Raw genomic sequence first — 21754 nt, 5'->3', positions numbered from 1 at the left:
ATCTCTACGGCCCATATCTCCAACACTTGGCAACTCACACCAAAACCACCCAGACTGCTAAATGGCGCTACAGGTAAGAGGAAAAATATGTATTTTTGATTTTGAGGTAAACTGTCCCTTTAAAAGAGTCTGTTTTAGTTTGACGTCCAACTTAAACACAGATGGTTGATGACTAAAAATACCGTCACAATTTTAAGCTCAATAACTGGTTAATTGGTTAGTTGCAATGTCAGAGTTTAATAGCATTGTCTCAGGATTACCTGCTTTAGCTTGGACTCCGCACAGTCCCAACATGCACCTACAGACCTGAGATGCTCCGAACTGGATTCTTTGGCCAGGCAGTTTACGTCAGGTCACTCAGGGTAGTGTTGTCCTCACAAGAGATTGCAGGACTCCCTCCAGTCGTGTCCCAGTGGAAAATCCTTTCTTAAAATATCAGTAGGAAGAATAGTAGGTTAAAGGAAAGCGAAGCAGACTGCATCAGTGGGTCAGGTCCCAGTCATGTCGTGAGGAATAACACTGTATTTCAGTTTGACAATGGAGTCATTCTCATCTTTGGTTTTGTGTTGTTTCACTTAAGCTTCTTTCAGTCGTACCTAGCCATTAAACTTTGATATTAGTCTCCATGTCAAGTAAAACATAGTGTTTCCATTACTTACTTTAGATACTAGTAAGGAGTCTGTGGGGTATGAAGGGATGTAGGAAAATACTGCCATGCAAATGAGGATCAGGTGCTCAGCAATAAAATGGAACACAGAAATTGCCCTCACTGGGGATTATTGTTTTCGTAGTAGTTAAATCAGCAGTGTCGACATCCACTTTTGTTTGTCAGCTGTGAAGAAAAGGTGAAATGCGTATTGTGTAGCAATGCAAGCCTTGGGACCGGCTCAGACGCAAATCCACTTTGTTTGAAGCACCTTAGTCAAAATGCAAAACTGCATACTGTACTTTGCATATTCATTTTAAGCCACACGTTGCTCTCCTTTATTCCTTTCTTTGCCTTTCTGTCTTTTTAGTTGTGTCGTCGTGCTGGACTGGAGGTAAGCCATGGAGGATGGGAAGCCAGTGTGGGCGCCCCACCCCGCCGACGGGTTCCAGCTGGGGATGATCGTTGACATAGGAGCCGACACGCTCACCATAGAACCAGTGAACCAGAAGGGCAAGGTGGGTCATCACACACAGGCACATGCACACACACAGGCTTTCCATTTGCAAGCAAAGAAAGTCCAGCTGGGGATATGTGTGAGAGGCTTGTTGTTCTTTCATGTGGCTCAGTCGATGTAAGAATTGCTCATTCATTAAGTGGCGCACATAAACTAGGTGTTATAATCCCAGGAGGATGCTCACACCATACACAAACACACGCATTCATAAACTCATTTACAAGACTTTCATGGAGAATTACGATGCTGTGTGTGAGAACTGAAGTATTTTCTGTAGTTTTGTCGCCATCTGTCTAAGGTGCGATTAGAGAGGCGTCAGCACAACAATGTGTAAAATGTGAGAAACACGAGAGACCACATGTACAGAGGCATGAATAAATAAAGAGTGCAGCAGCAGGTGCACTGATAGTGTTGCCTAGAGGGAGAGCTGCTCATTAGGAGGTAAAGGCCACCTGTTACACCTGAGCCGTCACGTGTCCCCAGCAAGCAGGCCTCTGATGTTTACAACAGGCATGGACTAGAGCAGTTGCCTCTGCATTGGTTTCGTCTAATGCTTCACCACAGCTACAGACCATTCTAGCCTCAGACATTTTGACTTGTTAAAGTGAGCCAGGGCCCCGGTACTGGAACACCTACATTGGAATGCTATCATTATTAGCTGCAAGGTTCAAAATGTCCTCTAGAAGAACAGTCTTTTAATTTTCTTTTTTTAATTGTTTTAACCTTTATTCAACCAGATTAAATCTATTGACAGGCAGCAACATAGATTACATAGAACAAAAATACATCATCAAATATGCAACACAAAAGTGAACAATATAAAACATAAAATGACATTATTACGAAGAAAAACTAAAAAGTAAATTGACGAATGCCATAAGCAAATCATAAGACAAACAAGACAATGGGCAACTATAAACCATACAAAAATCAAGCTAAAATACACCCTGACATTAATGATGGCAAACATAATTTCTGCAACAGTGCTTTGAAACAGAGTGTGGATACCCGACTCAAGCCTGACGGGACCCGTCAGAGCCCGACGGATCGGGCTGGGTCCGGATAACAAATCAGAAATTTTCCCCGGGTTCGGTTTGGGTTCGGCCCACTTAACATGCTGCTGTGTTGTGCTATGGCCTATTCAAGTGCTGCAATTTGTTATTTACGTGACAACGCCAAAACGCAACACAGGCTCCTCTCCAACTGAGTGTGTGTACAGTGCTGTGCTGTGCTGCTGTGAGAGCGGTGTTTTTTGAATGTGTGTAATAGCAGTCTTTTGATGGTCATTTACATACTGTCTATAACAATAACTATGTCAGGGAACAAACTGTGTTGGGCTCGGGTCGGGTTTGGACTCAAAAATCAGAAAGTCTGTCAGGGTCGGGCCGGGCCTGGTTATAACTGTCTCGGACTCAGGTCGGGTTCGGTCAGGAAAATGTGGCCCAAGCAGCGTTCTACTTTGAAACGGCCTAGAGGAACTAATGAGTGCAACTTTAAATCCCTTTGCCAAAGATTTCACATGGAGCTGCATACATGAAGGCGACTTTGTCAAACTATGTTTGATAGTTTTATGTTACTTTTGATTTTTTATTCTGGAAATTTTTATGCCTTTCTGGTAAAAAAAAAGAAGAAGTCATGTTTAATATAAATTCCTTGCATTCCAAAAATGTCTATCCTTGTTAAAGTCATTGTAACCTCATACAATGGTCTGTATGATATCTAACGAATTAACATCCTATGAATGACGTTACCTAAAGTAAAGTTACATAGTTAGAGTAAAGTTTAGTAGCTAGTGTAAAGTTAGATAGATATGGCTTAGAAAAAGGACATGGTGGGGTGTTAGTGGCTTTGTGGATAGAGCATGCGCCCCATATACAAGGCTGTTGCCCCAGCAGTCCGGGCTCGACTCCAGCCTGTGGCCCTTTGCTGCATGTCACTCCCTCTCTCTCCCCCTGTCATGCTTGGCTGTCCTATCAATTAAAGGCAAAAATGCCCTAAAAAAAAATCTTTAAGAAAAAGGACATGGCGACGACGTGTCTCAAAGTTCATTTGGTTTTACCCAGTCTCTAACACTGGTCTCCTGGGTGAAAGTCCTTTGTTTGTTTGACCCATCCACAACCCCAACTTGCCTCTTTTCACAGGCTTTATCTCTTGATACTACTTCATTACAGACTCAGCACAAAAAAGTATATCATATATTAATTTTTTTATTCTTAATATTTTAAGTACTAGTGGTATGTATTGTAACATAATACACATTTTTATTTCCATGTTATTATAATCTTCTTTTTCTACATACTTCTATTTCATACTTTTATTCTTACTTATTATAATTCCCTGTTCGTCACATGGGAGCGACTGTAGCTAATCACAATTTCCTCTCGGAGATCAGTAAAGTATTTCTGATGTGATTACAGCCTTCCAAATTATGTGGGTTACACACGAATTACTGGCTTGTGAGAGAGCTTGTGAGTGCGCGAGAACAGCCAGATAAAGTACTTTGATACTACTAAAGTTGTCAGAAAACCTTGTGTTTGCACTGCAATACCCCAGCTATTTTGAGAATCACTTTAAAATTTGTCTGAGGAAATCATAACTGACACTGAACTTTATTTTAATGTCAAGATGTCACCAGATACCAGAGACCCTCTGAATTGAAGTCGCATTGGAAATGAGTGTATTAAGACTCTGCATAAATGCATACATATTTTTATGTTCTGCTACACTGAGCTGGGGTAGTTTGCAGTGGATCTCATTTTGCATAAATGTGAACTTTGAATGATCATGATCACTTTATTGCAAGGCGGAAACTCCTGTCCCATTCAGTGAGGGAATGAAAGGCCCATTGAGTGTCTCTTTTTTTTTTTTTTTTACTGCTGTGTGGAGCTCATTAGGGGCTCAGCTCAGTGCACAGCCCTCAGCACGGCCGCCTCTTCTTCTTTGTCAATTTTATCGGTTAGACATTTCTCACATGGTTATTATTGTTGTGGATGTCCAGATTGAGCCAAAGTACTGAAGCACGCACACAAAGCAGATTCTGTTTATGCTTACAGCCTGTTTGCGGTAATAAACCATGCATCACAGCACAGACTGGGGCACACTCACACACACACACACACACACACACACACACACACACACACACACACACAAACACACACAAGCAGTGGTATTGATATAGGGAGTGTAATGAACTTGTAAATGGAGCAAAAGAGTGTTTATTATTGAAATATATATTGTACAGGGAATGGTCAGACACAGATACATATATATATATATATATATATATATATATATATGTGTGTGTATATATATTTACTGCTGTAATCACGTCACGTGGTCTTACCTTCTTAAAGGCGCAGTACACGCCCTGTTTAAATGTCAAGGGTGGAGTTTGTGACTTGATTGGCTCCTACAAGATCAGCACAGAGCCCTGCCGTCATCTTGTCTCAACCACACACACACACACACACACACACACACACACACACACACACACACATACACACACAGCATACACTCACTTACTCACTCAGGTGTTCGGATCCGGTTGCTCTCCCACCAAATTATTCATTATCCTGCCATGTCTCTCCTTGTTTCTCTCACAGCCGGCTTGTTCCATTGAGTTTATTTCCATTAACTCAGACTCTTAAACAATAGAGTGAGAATATCAGTAACTAATTCAGCCTGGGAACATGTCGCACCAAACATCATTACTGTGATCTTTAACCATGATGAATGATTCATGTTTATGCATTCTTGCTTAGCTTTGTTATTACGCCTAATATTCCCCCCACGCTTTTAATTTTTTTGGGATGCTTATAAACACTTGTTTTGTGTCATATCAAAGATAAATATAGAGGGATGAATAGAGACAGTGCCACCTGTTGCATGTCTGTCTCTTCTGGAAATTACATCATGTGAATGTTGTAATAATGGAAACTGTTTTTGTTGCAGACTTTTCTTGCTCCGATGAGCCAAGTCTTCCCAGCAGAGGATGATGTCAACAAACATGTAGATGACAACTGTAAGTCAACACATGTGGCTTTTACAATCATGTTGTTAATCTTAACACATTTAATGAATAGCTTTATTTTATTTGTCTTGTTTGTTGTTTGTGTCCTCTATTTTCAGGTTCCCTTATGTACTTGAATGAAGCCACTCTTCTGAACAACGTCAGAGTGCGGTACAATAAAGACCACATCTATGTATGTTTTCTTCTCCATCTATACTTGTCTGCATATTGGCACAAGTTTCTGCACAAGTGCTCTTGCAATAGCTTAAAGGCACAGTTCACCCTCAAATTAAAATTACATATTATTGCTGTTATCCTCTGAGCTATTTATCGATCTGGATTGTTTTGATGTGAGTTGCTGAGTGTTGGAGATATCAGCCGTAGAGATGTCTGCCTTCTCTCGAGTATAGTGGAACTAGATGGCACTTGGCTTGTGGTGCTCAAAGCACCAAAAATATATGTTTGAAAAAACTCAACAGCAATGTCTCTTTCCAGAAATCATGACCCAGTTACTCAAGATAATCCACAGATGTGAGCATATTAAGCTCAGTGTGCATCTACTCATGGACAACAGGCTGTAACGTTAGCTAGTTCCGTGGTTCTAGGTGAGCTAGCAGTAGATGCACGCTTTCTTCTGCGCAGTGATATGGTTGGCGGGTGAAGTTTGGTAGGAAGAAAATAGTACCTACATGAAATATAGGAATTACTTTTTTTGAAATTTAAAATACATTTTCAAAAAACTCAATAGCAATGTCTCTTTCCAGAAATCATGACCTGGTTGCTCAAGATACTCCACAGACCTTGTTGTGAGCAGTTTCATGTAGGAACTATTTTCTTTCTATTGAACTACACCTGCTATCATTGTGCAGAAGGAAGCGTGCATCTACTCTTGAATGAGAGGCTCATGCTTGTGACGGCATGAGATGTAAACATTAATGGCGTCCTCCTCAGCTGAGCTGTAACATTAGCTAGCTCAGTGGTGCTAGGTAAGCTAGCAGTAGATGCACAATTCCTTCTGCAAATTGATTTTGTTGGTGTGTAAAGGTGGGTTGAAAAAAAAATAGTTCTCATAAGAAACTGCTCACAACAAAGTCTGTGGATTATCTGGAGTAACTGGGTCAGGATTTCTGGAAAGACACATTGCTGTTGAGTCTTTCAAATGTATTTTTGGCGCTTTGAGCACCACAAGCTGAGTGCCATCTAGTTCCATTATATTAAAGAGAATGCAGACATCTCTTTGGCTGATATCTCCAACACTCAGCAACTCACACCAAAACAATCGAGACAGATAAACAGCACTACAGGTAAGAGGATAAATGTGTGTTTTTGATTTTGGGGTGAACTGTCCCTTTAAAGTCACTTCTATCCAGCTGCATCAGGAGATACAGTGACAAGCTGGGAGACAGCAGGAGAGAGGATCCCTTTCCTTGTTTCCCTGGGGGGAAAGCACCAGGTGGTAAAGAGGGGAGGGAAGCTAGAGAAGGGTCACAGAGTCAGACTGGCAAACCCAATCCTGATCCCAGTCACTCACTTAGGAAATGAGAAACAGCTGGTAGACGGGGAAAGCAAGACAGGGAAACAAGTTAAGATGTGTCTCGTTTTCGCCTCTGTTGTCTCTCATTATTCAATAATTCATGTGTATTTTAGCTGGTTATTGACTGTCTCTAAATACAGCGACTCTAATCATAGATGTTTTCATATCTCTTACAGACTTATGTGGCCAATATCTTGATAGCTGTGAATCCTTACTATGACATCCCCAAACTTTACGGCCCTGATGCCATCAAGTCGTACCGGGGGAAGTCACTGGGAACTCTGCCACCTCATGTCTACGCTATAGGTGAAAGCTCACACCTTCTTATCACTGCTAAGAAACAACATTTTTGTAGGGTATTGCTATAACCATGACAGTCCTGTATTACCAATATGATCCAAATTCTTAATTGTTGGAAACAAATGTAATTTTTGCAATACTGAAGCAAAATCTTTAAGGCTTTTATTTGACCATTGTATAGCCTACATTTAATTGGTCTTTGGACTTGAATAAAATATTATTTGTTGGTTAAAAATGTCAGTGTCAGCATACATTTTGAGTATAACAAGTGTGACATGAATTTATTGTAAACTTATTGACCATACATGGTTAATTTCAGATACATAAATGTGCTGGTTCTGGTATTATGTGCAATATATGAGTGGCTGATGTGCAAAACTGTTATGTAGTAGTGTTTTTATGTGTTTTTTTTTATGGTATATGCTTTTCACTTCCTCTGGACTATTATTGTAAGGCAGCAATACTTGTGCAGCTCCTGAGTCCAAGACAAATTTCCCTACGGGCACGATCAAGTATTTCTTATCGTATCGTATCGTATCGTATCGATCGTATCGTAAATTTAAAAAAAACGTACCGTACTCTAATTTCACTGGATTTTAATGCGAATTTAAAGAATATTTAAGACTCTTAAAATTAAGAAAAAAAAAAATACAAAACTGTCAATCTGTACAGGGAGCTCTTTAAAGCAGAATAACATATGTTCTTATTTGAATATGTTGAAGTTCCCAATTCTGTTTTTTGTAATTATTTTATTATTATTTAATTTTTATTCATTTAAATTCATGCTCTTGTTTATTTGTAGGATTATGATGAGTACACGTCTGCAATGTTTGTATATTTGAATGTTTTTCAATAACAAGTGAGAGGAATAAAATCCCTGTTAAATAAGAGGGAAATGTACAGAACTACAAACTTAAGTAATATCACAGCACTTAAGGAGTAAAAGAGTTGTATTTGAAACACATTACTGATGATATATTGTACTGGTACCGATAGGTACTAAGAGCTTTGGTGTTACTTTTTTAAGGAGAATGTGTCTTCTTTTTTTAGCCGACAAAGCCTACAGGGACATGAAGGTTCTCAAGATGAGCCAGTCTATCATAGTTTCTGGTGAATCCGGTGCTGGAAAGACCGAAAACACCAAGTTTGTTCTCAGGTATGAGTATCATCCTGCATCCCATATTCATCCTCCCTTCACAGGATATAAAGTGGTCCAAACCAAAATATTTCACCATTGACTTGACCTTTTGACTGCTCATACCTTTTCAAATATCTAATGAAAACTGATAAACTGTAGAGGTAGTAAAATAACACTGAACTGGATCTAATTGCCAATTTAAGTAGCAAAAATGTAGCTTCTTCGCAAAGGGAAGTTATTGTCTTTATAATGTGAGAACAGTGATTTGGGTTTTGGTGTTTCTGTCTTACTTTTTAAAATCTATTTATCATGGTTAATGTCTTCCTTATTTCATCTCCGTCCTGTAGATATCTCACCACAACATATGGAAGTGGGCAAGATATTGACGAGAGAATTGTAGAAGGTAATAAATGAGTAACTAACTATCAGTACAGTATGTACCAAATGGAGGCAAGGTGATCCTGATTGTTTTTCTGTATTCAAATCTCAGCAAATCCCCTCCTGGAGGCCTTTGGAAATGCAAAGACAGTCCGAAATAACAACAGCAGTCGCTTTGGGAAGTTTGTGGAAATCCATTTCAATGAGAAGGTACCAGATGGTCACTGATTACATTCGAGGCTCCTCTATACTTTGATGTGTGTGAAACATGACTTTTAAGATCTGGATCTTCTCTTGCGTTACCAGAATGCAGTTGTGGGTGGATTTGTCTCACATTACTTGCTGGAGAAGTCGAGGATTTGCATGCAGAGTAACGACGAGAGGAACTACCACATCTTCTACAGGCTGTGTGCCGGAGCATCTGAGGACATAAAGAAGAAGCTGCACCTGGACTCTCCAGACAGCTTCAGGGTCAGTGGGCTTAGACAGTCCCCAGAGTCTGCAGTGCCAATGTTTTTTAGAAGCAGAACACATGTTATTGACCACTGTATTGTACAGATGTACCTGAATCCGAATATGTTATTTGGGAAAGCTCAAATAATGTGATGGAAACAGATAATTATTCTACCAAAATTGCTCATTATTTGGAAAAAAGCCATGATTAACATGTTTGTGCATTGTTTCTTTAAGTTGTTCATATCATTGTGGATGGCCACAAGATGAATATGTCCATTCTATTTGCAACATAGAACTTTGATTTCACTAACTAGCTATCTCATTTACCACACATTATTGATGAACTCGTCGCTATATTTTGTTGCCCCCACTGAGTCAGTGCACAGCAGGCACAGAGCTCACTTTTCCCAGCTATCACTCAGTGAAACCCAGGTACCGTGGAGAAGGAAGCTTCATGTGCAGGAGTTCCGAGACAAAAGCCTGTTGTGGCAGCTGGATTTTTTTCAAATCCCTGCAAATTATACATCAAAATGCAAGTCAGAATCTGCAGCTTTAGCTGTATTTGTTCATTTCCTCCATTTAAAAAAAACATCTAGGGGTGCCCAGTAGCGCAGCCGGCATGGCTACGGGTTTCATTCCAGACCATGCCCTTTCCTGGACGTCATTCCCTCTCTTTTCCCCTGTCACGCTTGATCTGTCCTGTCCAATAAAAGCTACCCAAATAATTATATTATATACACATATATATATACACATATATATGAAGATGTTTTACCTTATATTTCAGTTAATATTCACCTTACCAATATTTCATGTTTATATAAACAATTGGAAATTAAATGAGCTGGGAAATTAATGTGGAATTATGAAATAAAATCCCCTGAAATAAATAGAAGTAGTCCTTTAAATATCTATTAAAGTTTTATTGAAAATCTTCATTATTTATATGTTAAAATATAGTGACTCATTTTAATATTTATATTTACATTTATTTATGTGATTGTATATTCATTTCCTTTTTTTCAAGGATTTATTTCATGGCCATATTTATTCATGTATTTATTCAATATTGACTTAAATGGTATTCCATGTGGTGGGGACAGACAGTTCATAAAACTTAGTTTAGTAGAAAATAAATATAGATCGATAGAAAGTACAGTATGAGGAAGTGGAAATGTTTTTCTTAATGTATGTTGTAAAATACAACATCTGCCTGATTTAACGTGACTTACGATATAAACCATGGGCACTTTCAGTCCTCTATCCAAATACAAATACAGATATTATTATATTGGTTGAACAGTTACAGATAGACGTAATGGCGTCTCTGTAGACCTCTACTGTTTTGTGACCCAAGAGAATTTCAGCTGTGACACTCCAAAGTGAAATGAAGGTGAGAAGTTGTGGTCCTGTTTTTGGAAGAGACAGAAATTATTTTAAAAGCTGCTTTTAATGTAATTAAATTGCATTTAATAGTATTTTGGAGTGCACGTAGGTTGGTAGTTCTGAGGAAGCCCACTAGATGTCACAGAAGCTTATCTTTTCATCATGTCAAGACGTCCTCCCATGTGAAATCAAAATCCCCCTCAGTGACAAAATATTTCTCAATTGACTTCTTTCCCTTCTGAATGCAATTATCAGCTCAGCAGGGGCGAAGTCAGAGAGCATAAAGGTGTTTACCGCAGCCTTTATTTTCCTCCACATGCTCGACAAAACAACACTTACCGGAACAACAAGCAGCTCAAGCTGTTCCTTAAGATGTTTATCATAGTGTCATTATATCAGGTCCCCGAGGTGACACCCACATCAACAGAGGCAATTACTTCACGTGATTCACCACTAGTCAGCTGTGGAGCAATATTAGGAAGACAACAAAGTAAATCTTTTAGACGATGGAAATCAATACAAATATCCCCAGCAGGTTTGTCGCCACCAGTGAAATGCATTTACACTGTGTCTGAATTTAATTTATCAAAACACTGATTGCGTTTAAATGTTTTTTAAGCTGATTTTTCTCCGTTGCAGTACCTGAACCGAGGATGCACCAGATACTTTGCCAGTAAGGACTCTGATAAGCAAATCATGCAGAACCGCAAGAGCCCCGAGGTAATGTCACGTTCTGTTCTGGTCTCATCACTCCAACCACGATACATGATTACTTTGGACACTTGTGTTACAGTTAAGGAGCAAAGGCAAAGACTGTATTGTAATGCTGCACTTTTTGATTCTCTCCTGTGCAATAAATCATTCAGATACATGTGCATTAATCTTTTCCCCAATAACAATGAGTAAGCACTGAAAGCAAAGCCCAGACACACGTTTAAAGAAATCAGCTGCAGACATGAAACGCCAAGCAGGAATTGGTCAATAAGAATATTTCATGCTAAGAAATTAGTTCAGGTCTGTGTATTTGATGAATTATGTATAACATGAAACAGAAGCGGTGGCTGCACAGCCTGCAGGAGATGTGTAATTAATATCATGAAACAATTAGGAGAGTAAGTGTGACATGTTTCTCTCTCAGGGACTAATTAGACATGTTCATTTCACTCCTTGTTTTCTAAGATAGAATATCTTCTTTAATGCTGATCAAAGTTTCAGGGAGATCAGGTGAGGAAGTGGTAAACAAAGGAAGTGGTTTCAGTTGTTTATTAATGGGTTTATTTAGCCGAGTACGTTCAGAGAAATGCAATGATTGAACTTTTGTTTTTACCTTAGAGGCCAATCATAAGCTATTCTTTGATTTTTATATGTAATTTAATTTTCTCTGTATTCTGCCTTTTCTCTGAAATATTGTAATCACACTTTATTTCTAGAAGTTCAGAAGCAGCTGGTGTGAGATTAGCCGTGCTTTGGCTTCACTGTGACCCCCTAAGTCCAGGTTTTTTACTGCTTTATGTATTAATCAGAGATGGGGACTCGAGTCCAAGTCAGACTTGAGTCACAAATTTGATGACTTCAGACTCGACTTGTAAATAAATAACAACTTGGTTTGGATTTTAACATCAGTGACTTGAGAGATAACTTGCACTTGAGCCTCTTGACTTGACAGTACTTGATACTTTACCCCTGGTGAAAAGACTTTTTACCCCAGCAACATCTTACTATAGAATGACAAAAACTCTGTCTGTGGGTGTGTCTGTGTGTCTGTTCCATGTTTTTCTCCTCACTGACTTGGTCAATCCATGTGAAATTTGGCACAGTGGTAGAGGGTCATGGGAGGATGCGAATGAAGCAATATTACATCAATTGGCCAAAGTGGGGTGCTATAACAACCGATTGAAATCGCAAACTTTGAATGGGCATATCTCATGCCCCGTATATCGCAGAGACATGAAACTTTGCACAGAGGTGCCTCTCCTCATGAGGAACAAATTTGCCTCAAGAACCCATAACTTCCGGTTATATAGATTTTCCGCCATTTTGAATTTTGAACACATAAAATCGATCTCTTCCTCGGAAGTTTGAGCGATCTGTATGAAACTCTGTGAACATAATCTAGGGACCAATATCTAAAGTTCCCTCTTGGCAAAAGTTGGAAAACTTAATAAAACTGAGCTTCTATAAGCCAATGAATATTGCAGAGGGCGTGGCTCATCACATAAAGGTGTATAACATCTCAAGGGTTTCACCGATCACCACGCAACTTTGTAGGCATATGACCACACATAATCTGAGGGGACCCCTCCATTATTGACCCCATCAAACAAAATGGGAGCGCTAGAGAGCTAATTTCTTATCTAGGCCTAACCGCCATATCGATTTTTACTAAACTTGGTAGATATGTAGAACAGGACACCTCAAGGTGACTGGAGAACTTTAACTCTAATTGGCAACTGGGTGGCGCTATAACAACAGAAAAATGCTTATAAATGACTAAAATGCAACCAATCGCTGTGGCTGCAATCGTCATCAAATTCACAAAAATACTCTGTCTGAATACATTGCTCTTCTTAATCTTAATCAGTTGACTATTTAATCTGCAATTTCCTATGACCTGTATCCCAAACACACACCATGTGAAACTGTACATGGGCATCTGTGCACTCAGTGGGTATGGACTAGTCATACTTTATTTCTAGAAGTTCAGAGGCAGCTGGTGTTTGATTAGTTGTGCTTTGGTTTCATTGTCACCCCCTCAGTCCAGGTTTTTAACTGCTCTATGTATTAATCAGAGATGTGGACTCGAGTCCAATGACTTGAGTCACAAATTTGATGACTTCAGACTCGACTTGACAAAATTTTAAAAAAGTAATAAATAAATACTGGCAACTCAGCTTGGACTTTAACACCAGTGACTTGAGACAATACTTGATACTTTCCCCAGAGCCCAGAGATCTTTTTTTTCTTTATTAATTTTCAAATACCTTATAAGTATTGGGAAGCAATCGTGTTCTCATCCAGAAGAATATTGAAAGCACACAGATTATTGTCCTTCCCTTACATGTCAGACAATTTAAAGACTACAAAATGCAAACAACAAAAATAATAATGATAAATTATACTTGATAAGATAAACAAAAAAGAGGTTCCTCTGTTTTCCAAAGGGGGTCCCCTATTGTTATAGCCATGTCATGCTTTCATTGTTTGTGCCTTGTTTCAAATTTAAAGACATAGTTCACATGGAACATACCGATACAGTCAAGTATTAATAGGATTTTAAATGATTCAGACAACTGCAGAGGACCACTACTACTTCATCACAATACTTACATCAACATTCTCCATTTATTGTAGGAAAGGACCCCAAATTATTTCAAAGACTTATTGTTTCCCTCTAATGGCATATGTCATCTTTTCCAAAATTGGAATCATAGATAACTCTCTAATCCAATTAATGAGCTTTGGTTTTCCAGTCTTTTTCCGAAAGAGTGAGATAATTCTCTTGGATGCAAGATGTTTGTCAGGTGTAAACCTAGAATAAAAACTTTGGGTCCAAAATATTCTCCAAGATTATCTTATTTATAAAGCGTGCCACGAATCAATTCATTTCCCTTCATTTCCGGAATCAGCTAACATTAATATTCATTCCCAGCAATTTGACAGTTAATTCCCTAGATCCACTTTGTTTAAACCAATCTGACAGCATCCAATCAGGTTGCAGGAGAGAACCTCGAGAGAATGTTACGTTACTTAGTGCCAGTTGTAAAAAATGATACCAAATTATTGTTAATTTTGTTTGCCTAGAAAAACTATGTGTCGATCAACAAAAAACAAATTGCAGTATGCCAAACATGCGGGTCAAAAATTACAGATGGTGATGCAACTTCTTCCAACAAACTTGTTTTAACAAATAAGAACACATTTTAAAAAGCATTCATGGTATTTCTCTGTTGTCAAAATGGCATGACATTGGGTGAAGGGCATGTTATGACTTGTTTAGGACTCGAAGCATAAAGTTTAGCACTTGGAACTTGGCTAAAAAATTAAGCTAACTCCAAAGTGCCAAAAACTGCAGTTCCTCAAATGGCCACTTGAGGCTGGCACCAGAAGCCAGTCAATCCCCACAGACCCCAATGTTAACATGCCCAAACTGGAATCAATGAAATCTCCTTGCACAGCCACAGATCGTCAGGTGCTGGTAGGCAGCAGGAACGTAAGTCATAAGATATACAAAAAAATCCTAACCTAAGCTGAGGTCAGACCTGATGAGGTGAACCTGATGACGCTAAACGCTAAACGCGAAACGCGTTGTTCCCTTCATTAAACTTCGATAGTAAAGTCTATGTCAGTGTGCGGAGGATTTTTTTGTATATCTGTTTACATGCCCAACTTTACAGCAGAAGTAAACATGTTTACAGTCTGGCACAAAAAACGGTTTTGATCTCTTTAGCTAGTTTCCCTCTTCATGACGACCGTACAGTGTGTGAATTTTTGTATAACTCACCCGGTTACATTTTAGTAAGGGTTAAAGTTACACAGTAGTGGGCCACTTTGAGTGAGGGGCTGTCTGCCGATAGTGCCCTAGGCATCTGCGTCAGATTCACAGCGCCAGCCTCTCGCCCAAATATGGTCATTTCTGGCTCCAAAAAAACAAGATGGTGATGGCCGAAATACCAAACTTCTTCAAGCTGGCTTCAAAATGGGAGTCCACGAACCAGTGGCTGATGTCACGGTAGCTTCGTCCATTATTTTTACAGTCTGTGCTCGGGACTTGTAGGTCTTGACGTAGAACTTGACTTTGGGGCATACCTGTCTTGACTTGTGACTCGAGTGCCATGACTCGGTCCCACCTCTGGTATTAATATTCAAAAACCACATGCAGATTGAAATTTGTTCTCATGTTTGATTTCTGTTAATGAAAAAAGGGCTTTTATTATAGATTACAGATGAAATGTGTAATCTGTGTGGTTGTAAGCACACTGTGTGTTGTTCCCATGTTGCTAATTAAGTCACTGTCTGTCTTTCCACGTGTCTGTTATGTAGGACAATAAGGTGATGTTTCCTCTCTTATCAGGGCTTTGTGCTGTGTGCTCCTTATCCTGTATTTTCCTTGAGTAAACACTGAGACTCTCAGGATTTACATGCTGCTGTTTGTAGTGCAAACAGGAAATGAGGGTGCATGCTTCCTCTTTGTCTGCATGTGTCTGCCAGGTTTGGGCGGGGTCGGGGCTGGATGGCGCTGTCGATACAATACAAAGGATGTTTGCTTACTCAGCTGTTTTTTTTTTGTTTTTTTTTACAGTCATATTATAAAGGGCTGCACAATCACGGTATATTTTCCATAGTGCACAGATTGTTAAAGTTTTTTTTTTTTTGCTAATCAACATTTAAACACATAAATAAAACATGAAGAAGGTGCAATTGAAGCATTTTGCTCTCTTATTTTACACTATAATAAGGAGCATACGTTCACTGATAATTGTGCAGCTCTTGGTAATTATCACTGTTTAATATTGATTCCTAATAGATGTTGAAGTGTTCTGTTCAGTCTTTCACTGCATGCCTGTTTTCTATATCCCTGAGATATTGCTCAATATTATATAGGCTCTTTTCTTTAAGTACATACATACAGTACTTGTCAAGACTTTGGAGACAAAGCTGCTGTAGCAGAGCAGCCCTACAGTAGTTTATAGTGTTTGCTGTTTGCTGTGTGCTGTCGGTGGAGGCTTTTTCAACTCACGAGTGTAAAATATTTTTGTTTGAGTGCAAAGTCTGTGTTAAATGAATACTTCACCCACAAAATGGTCACTAGTGACTCACCTTGTGTTTCCTTGAATTTGTGAAGAAACCTTCTTTTTTCTCACATTCCTCCATGGTGAACGAAGAATCCAAAAATACAGAGAAATTTCTTTATGAACAGCAGAACTTCTTCAAGTGCACTTGCTTGTTCGGATGCGGTACTCATCTGTGCATTAAAGTGTTTATGCTGAAGTGTTTTGAATATTATGGCTGTTTGTAAATGGATGTTTTGATATAGTTTTGCTTTTGTTAAATGCAACCCACTTGACATTTCTGGATTCTTCATTCACTGCTGAGGCATGCGAGAAAAACATTTTCCTCACAAATTCAGTGTAACATTAGGTGAGTAATTAATATACTGATCAACTTCAATTAAAAGCCCAGTCCCTTTCACTAGCCTGGTGTAGCAACACATTTTGACAAATAAAGGCCTGTCTCAATTAGAAGCCTGGTCTGGTTGCCAAGCAGTTCATTTCTATAGAAGTTCTTTGTACGTATAAAACACGTTGTTTGCTATAAACTTGAGCTAATGTTAGTCAGCTGCTTTGATCGCACATACAAATATAAATGTCGAAACTTTTGTCAATACGGAGATGCTCATATTGTTAGCTCATTTAGATTCCCCACAATTCACTGTTTGTTTTACTGAAACTACAGTATGAGCACCAAAGACGACAAGTAATATTCATACTGGTTTAAATAAATAACTTGATTATATTTCCCAATTCTTGCTGAGCAACAGTTATGTGTGAAAGGAATTAAAGGCCTGTCCCAAATATAGACCTGTTGAATTCAGTGATTTAAATAAATAATAGCCCGGGCTATCAAATGAAGTTTTACAAATGATCATTTTGTGGGTGAAATAGTCCTTTAATATGTGTCTATTACTGTTGAGGCTGTTGGGTCCATGTCCTGTTCAATTTAAAATCCGATTTACTCAACATTTAAAGACTATTTATTAAAAAATTAGCCATTTCTGAATAGTGTCAGAGTAAATCATGATTTCAATTGAATTCTCACACTTTGTTTTTCTCCTTATCTCCACATTTTTGACGCTGTCGTGTGTTTTGTAGCACGGAAAGGTCGGTGCTCTGAAGGACCCTCTTCTCGACGACCTGGGCGACTTCAACAGGATGTGTGTGGCCATGAAGAAGATCGGTCTGGACGACACTGAGAAGCTGGACCTGTTCAGGGTGGTTGCCGGTGTCCTGCACCTGGGCAACATCGACTTTGAAGAAACAGGGAGTTCCTCAGGTTAGACAGACGCTGAGATTCTTAATATTTTGGCTCTGGTGAGATCTTTGGTGTTGGACTCTTATGTTTGTATCTCCTGCTGCCAGAAATAAGAAAAACTTTACTTCAGTGCCAGATTTGAAAAGCCCTCAAAAACGTGGGTTAAAACATTAATTGTAAAATCCTTTATGCAGCCATTTTTTAAAGAAGTTGGCATCAACACTTTTTTGAATTCCACAGATGTGTGTTACAGTATTAGATCAATATAAAATACAGAAGAATAGCTCAGCTGTCCTTGGATGTCGCCACTGTTTAGTCTCCAGTGATGATAAAGAGAACCTCTGTTACCCTGGTAACCGTGATCCGGCTCTCATTATTTTTCTGGCTCATTCCTTCTCTTTGTCTCTACAATCAAAGTCTCTGGGGATAATATAAGTGTACTTTGAAACTTTTCTTGAGGGCAGTTTTCAGAAGTTTCTCCTTCATTCATATACTGTACGTTACACCCAACAGCTCTGTATCAGGCTGTTGATGTCACCCATTCACAGCTAAAATCTTTCACCCTTTGCTCTCCCACCCAAGACACACTTCTGCTTATGTTCTAAGAATCTTACTGTAGTTGTGTCTCCATTGTCTGGGTATTGAGAGAGAACCACAGACTGTAGTAGGATGATTCTTCAAGGTGTTGCTGTGTGTTTCAGGCGGTTGTATCCTGAAGAATCAGTCCGGCCAGTCTCTGGAGTACTGTGCTAACCTGCTGGGTCTGGACCAGGATGATTTGCGTGTCAGCCTCACAACCAGGGTCATGCTCACGACAGCAGGGGGCGCCAAAGGAACAGTTATCAAGTAAGAACAACAGCACGCTTCAAAAGCACTTAAAAGATCTGCGACTCTTTGCAACTTCTTTTGATACTGTTGACAAAAAAATGATCCTCTTAGTTCTTCCAGAAGTCGCTGTCAGAGTTAATGGTAGATGAACTGTGTGTGTGAAGGCAGTAAATCCACCATAGGTCTGAAAATAGCAAATAATCCTGGAGAGAGATTAACCAAGTAGAATTTAATCGACATGGGCAGTGGCGAAGCAGTTGTTGCTGTGCTTATTGGTGCTGTCCTGCAAAGTATCAATTCAGCGTCATGATTTAATCTCATTATCCTGCACAATAAAGCCTTTTATTTTATGATCTTATCATAAAGAGTGTATAATAGATCTTATTATTCCTTGCAGGCAAGAGCCCTCTGTGTCTGTCTAAACCACTCTCAGTGAGCTCCAGTGGAAAAGGGACACAAGTATAGAGGGATTTTTGCTTGGATAAACTGCACTTGTACACGATCGTGTGGTTACTTCTCGCAGATTGAGAGGAGAATGTGGTGCAGTGTTATTGGCGCTGCCCCTGTGTACTTTGGTGATGATGTGGCGTTTGAGTGATGGGGCCAGGTTTGATAGATTAATATTTCAGGAGGGCCAGATGCTGGCCTGGCCTGGAAGTGTTTTCTCCACATAAATAATGCAGCCTGTATCTGAGGAGGCAGGCGAGCATGGCTGCAGTACAGTAAAGGCCTGGTGTCTGGGGAGCAGGTGGAGGGAAGGGGGCCTGGCTTTGTCATTAAGCCCCAGACAGATCCGCCCTATACCCCCGGGAGGTTGAGGGTTACAGAGGAGGGGCGGCGGTGGTGGTGGTGGGGGTGACGGAGTCTCAAACTAGCGTGCATATGGAGCATTACATTGGATAAAAAATGCCTGTCATTGAGATGAAATGAAAGGATCTCATGTGCTTTTTAAAACTCCTGCATTTAGCTCATGTCACAGTGAAATGGAGAAAATATGGCTGCCTTGGTCTTCACATAGGTGGGCTATTCCTGTTTGTAATGGATGAAGGTTTTTTCTTTTTTCTTCTGGGGACTCGATGGGTGGAATATCAAAAGAAAAAAGTGGGTAACGATCTATCATAGCAAGAGACAGACCTTTTCATTTTAAATTCACCTCCTTCCCAGCAGGGACAGGTGAGCTGAACTCTGGGTCTCTGTGGAGCTGCACTTTGTCCTTACAGTCAACCCCTGTAAATAATTTAAAAATATATTGTGTTAAAGCGCCATGAGAGAGTCTAGAAGAGTTCAAGGTTCACATTTTAGTTTTAATACCTCATCTCCGGCTCAGAAACCCTCATTTGAAAACGGTTGCCTACCTCCACTGCAGAGATCAAAAAGGGAAACTATGCGGCAAAAAGTGTCACATCAACACGGCTAAACTTTTGCTGCCGCGTGAAAATTGGGTTGATTGGGGTGGGGGAAATAAAAAAGAGAGGTTTAATAAGAGGCTAGCATGTCCCAGTTATGGACTGTTTCTCACTGCCCCACTTTGTGTGTCCCCCCCAGGGTGCCTCTAAAGGTTGAACAAGCAAACAATGCCCGCGATGCCCTGGCCAAGGCGGTGTACAGCCGGCTCTTCGATCATGTGGTCAAACGAGTGAACCAGTGCTTCCCCTTTGAGACTTCCTCCAACTTTATTGGGGTGTTGGACATCGCTGGGTTTGGTAATACAATGCAGTTAGTGTTTGCTGTAATAGAACGTGTAGATTGAGCTCAACATAACTTCCCACATTTTTTCATTTTGCTTAGCATTCAGCCCACTAAAGAGACACTTGTCTTTGCAGCATGTTTCTTAATATAAGTACCCTAATGCACACACACACACTTCATTACCAAGGCTCCTGCCTGAGAATTAATTTCCCCAGACTGCATAATTAACACAGGCTTTGCAAAAATGTTCAATTTGGAAAATTAATTGAAATATATGACTTTTCTGCCTCACCTGTTTTGTCTCCCCTCTTAGAATATTTTGAGCACAACAGCTTTGAGCAGTTCTGTATCAATTACTGCAACGAGAAGCTGCAGCAGTTCTTCAACGAGCGTATTCTCAAAGAGGTGGGTGAGCAGCGTGCGGATTAACGTGATTTGGTGTGCTTTACTCCTTTATCCTGGGAAACGGGCCGTGTCGTGTCACTCACAAGCCGAACTCGCCGACTCCTTCACAAGCTGGGAGGAAGCGGTTGGCACGCTCTTGTCTTTCTCGTCTCTGCTTTCTCACTTTTGTTTTGTCCTCCGTCTCTCCTGCGCCCTCTCATTAGAATGCTAATTTCTCAGGGGACACAATGAGGCGTGCTTCTCTCCTGTGATCTCTTAACGTTATTCCCTTCCAAGGTCTCCAATTAATGTGTCACATCTCTGGTTTAAGCCTCTTTCTTATTATCTGAATGGGTATTGCCAGTTTGGTGTTTTTTTGTTTGCTTTGTTGAGTTGGCTGATGCTCTGAAGCCACTCAGAAAGGTGTAAATTAATTTTACATCAGGACATTTTCAGAATCTGTTTTCAGTTTTGATATTTGGTCATGTCTGTGCAGGAGCAAGAGCTGTATCAAAGGGAAGGCCTGGGAGTCAATGAGGTGCATTATGTTGACAACCAGGACTGTATAGGTAAGTTTATATCGACTTCCCTCCTCGCACCCTGTTGATCCTCAAACTCTGCAGCTTTAAAATTTTACTACTTCACTGTGTGCACAGTCACTTCTCAAAAATGTACTGCCTCTCTGAAACTTAAAAATATCTAAAATTCACCTGCAACACGAGCTCATACATTCTGGTCTTGCCTGGGGCTCTCTGCTTACTGGTCCCCCATTTTTGAAGCACTGTCTAAGACACTTGGAGGAACAATATATCTAAATCCTCTTACAGACATTTTGGTATTCAGTGTGAGGACAATCATCTCTCGAAGGTGCAGTCAAATTGCATTGCTTACATTAGTCTTTTAGCCAGAAGACTCGTATTACTTAATTGGAAGCAGACCAACCCCAACCCCATTTATATTTTATACTAGATTTTATTTCTTTTTTTCCTTGTATAGATCTTTTTATGTGAAGGCCCAGTGTGTAGGACTTTGGGGGATAACCTGGCAGAAATGGAATTTTATATAATTTATATATTTTCCTTAGTTTATAATCACCTGAAAATAAGCGTCTTTGTGTTTATGTTACCTCGGATTTTTACTAGTGCGTCAGCTCTATGCAGAGCCGATGCCATGGCCTACGCACGTGGCCTACGCAGTTGTGAGCATTTATACTTGTGTGGTGGTGTGTCTGTGTAACTCTGCAGTTACACCTCCAAAACACTTGTCGGTGGCGGGGTTTCTGTGAAGTGCTGTAAAGTTTAGTTGATTCAAAACACACATTAAACACACATTAAACACACATTAAACATGACTTTTCAAACGCAGATAAATAAATTGGCTTCACTATAACTTGAAGCATTCACAGACAAAGCACCTGTCTTTATCTGGACACATTTTCCCCTCAAATACAGCAT

General features: G+C 39.8%; 1 protein-coding gene across 2 annotated transcripts in view; it reads left to right on the top strand.

Annotated features, from left to right (window-relative positions):
- The window catches only part of myo6b (myosin VIb), a 61070-nt gene that overhangs the window by 3371 nt on the left and 35945 nt on the right, over window positions 1-21754 (top strand). For both annotated transcript variants that reach the window (XM_050062604.1, XM_050062605.1), the window contains exons 2-15: window positions 1017-1164; window positions 5121-5190; window positions 5298-5371; window positions 6889-7018; window positions 8063-8168; window positions 8498-8553; window positions 8641-8738; window positions 8835-8999; window positions 11010-11090; window positions 17240-17420; window positions 18101-18245; window positions 19773-19930; window positions 20230-20321; window positions 20797-20869. In XM_050062604.1, coding sequence (XP_049918561.1) covers window positions 1048-1164; window positions 5121-5190; window positions 5298-5371; window positions 6889-7018; window positions 8063-8168; window positions 8498-8553; window positions 8641-8738; window positions 8835-8999; window positions 11010-11090; window positions 17240-17420; window positions 18101-18245; window positions 19773-19930; window positions 20230-20321; window positions 20797-20869 — 1546 coding nt within the window. In that variant the 5' untranslated portion in view covers window positions 1017-1047. The remainder of the gene's footprint in view (window positions 1-1016; window positions 1165-5120; window positions 5191-5297; window positions 5372-6888; window positions 7019-8062; window positions 8169-8497; window positions 8554-8640; window positions 8739-8834; window positions 9000-11009; window positions 11091-17239; window positions 17421-18100; window positions 18246-19772; window positions 19931-20229; window positions 20322-20796; window positions 20870-21754) is intronic.

This window comes from Epinephelus moara, chromosome 14, assembly GCF_006386435.1.
Source record: "Epinephelus moara isolate mb chromosome 14, YSFRI_EMoa_1.0, whole genome shotgun sequence".
NCBI lineage: Eukaryota > Metazoa > Chordata > Actinopteri > Perciformes > Serranidae > Epinephelus > Epinephelus moara.
This window is presented reverse-complemented; position numbering and strand designations above follow the sequence as displayed.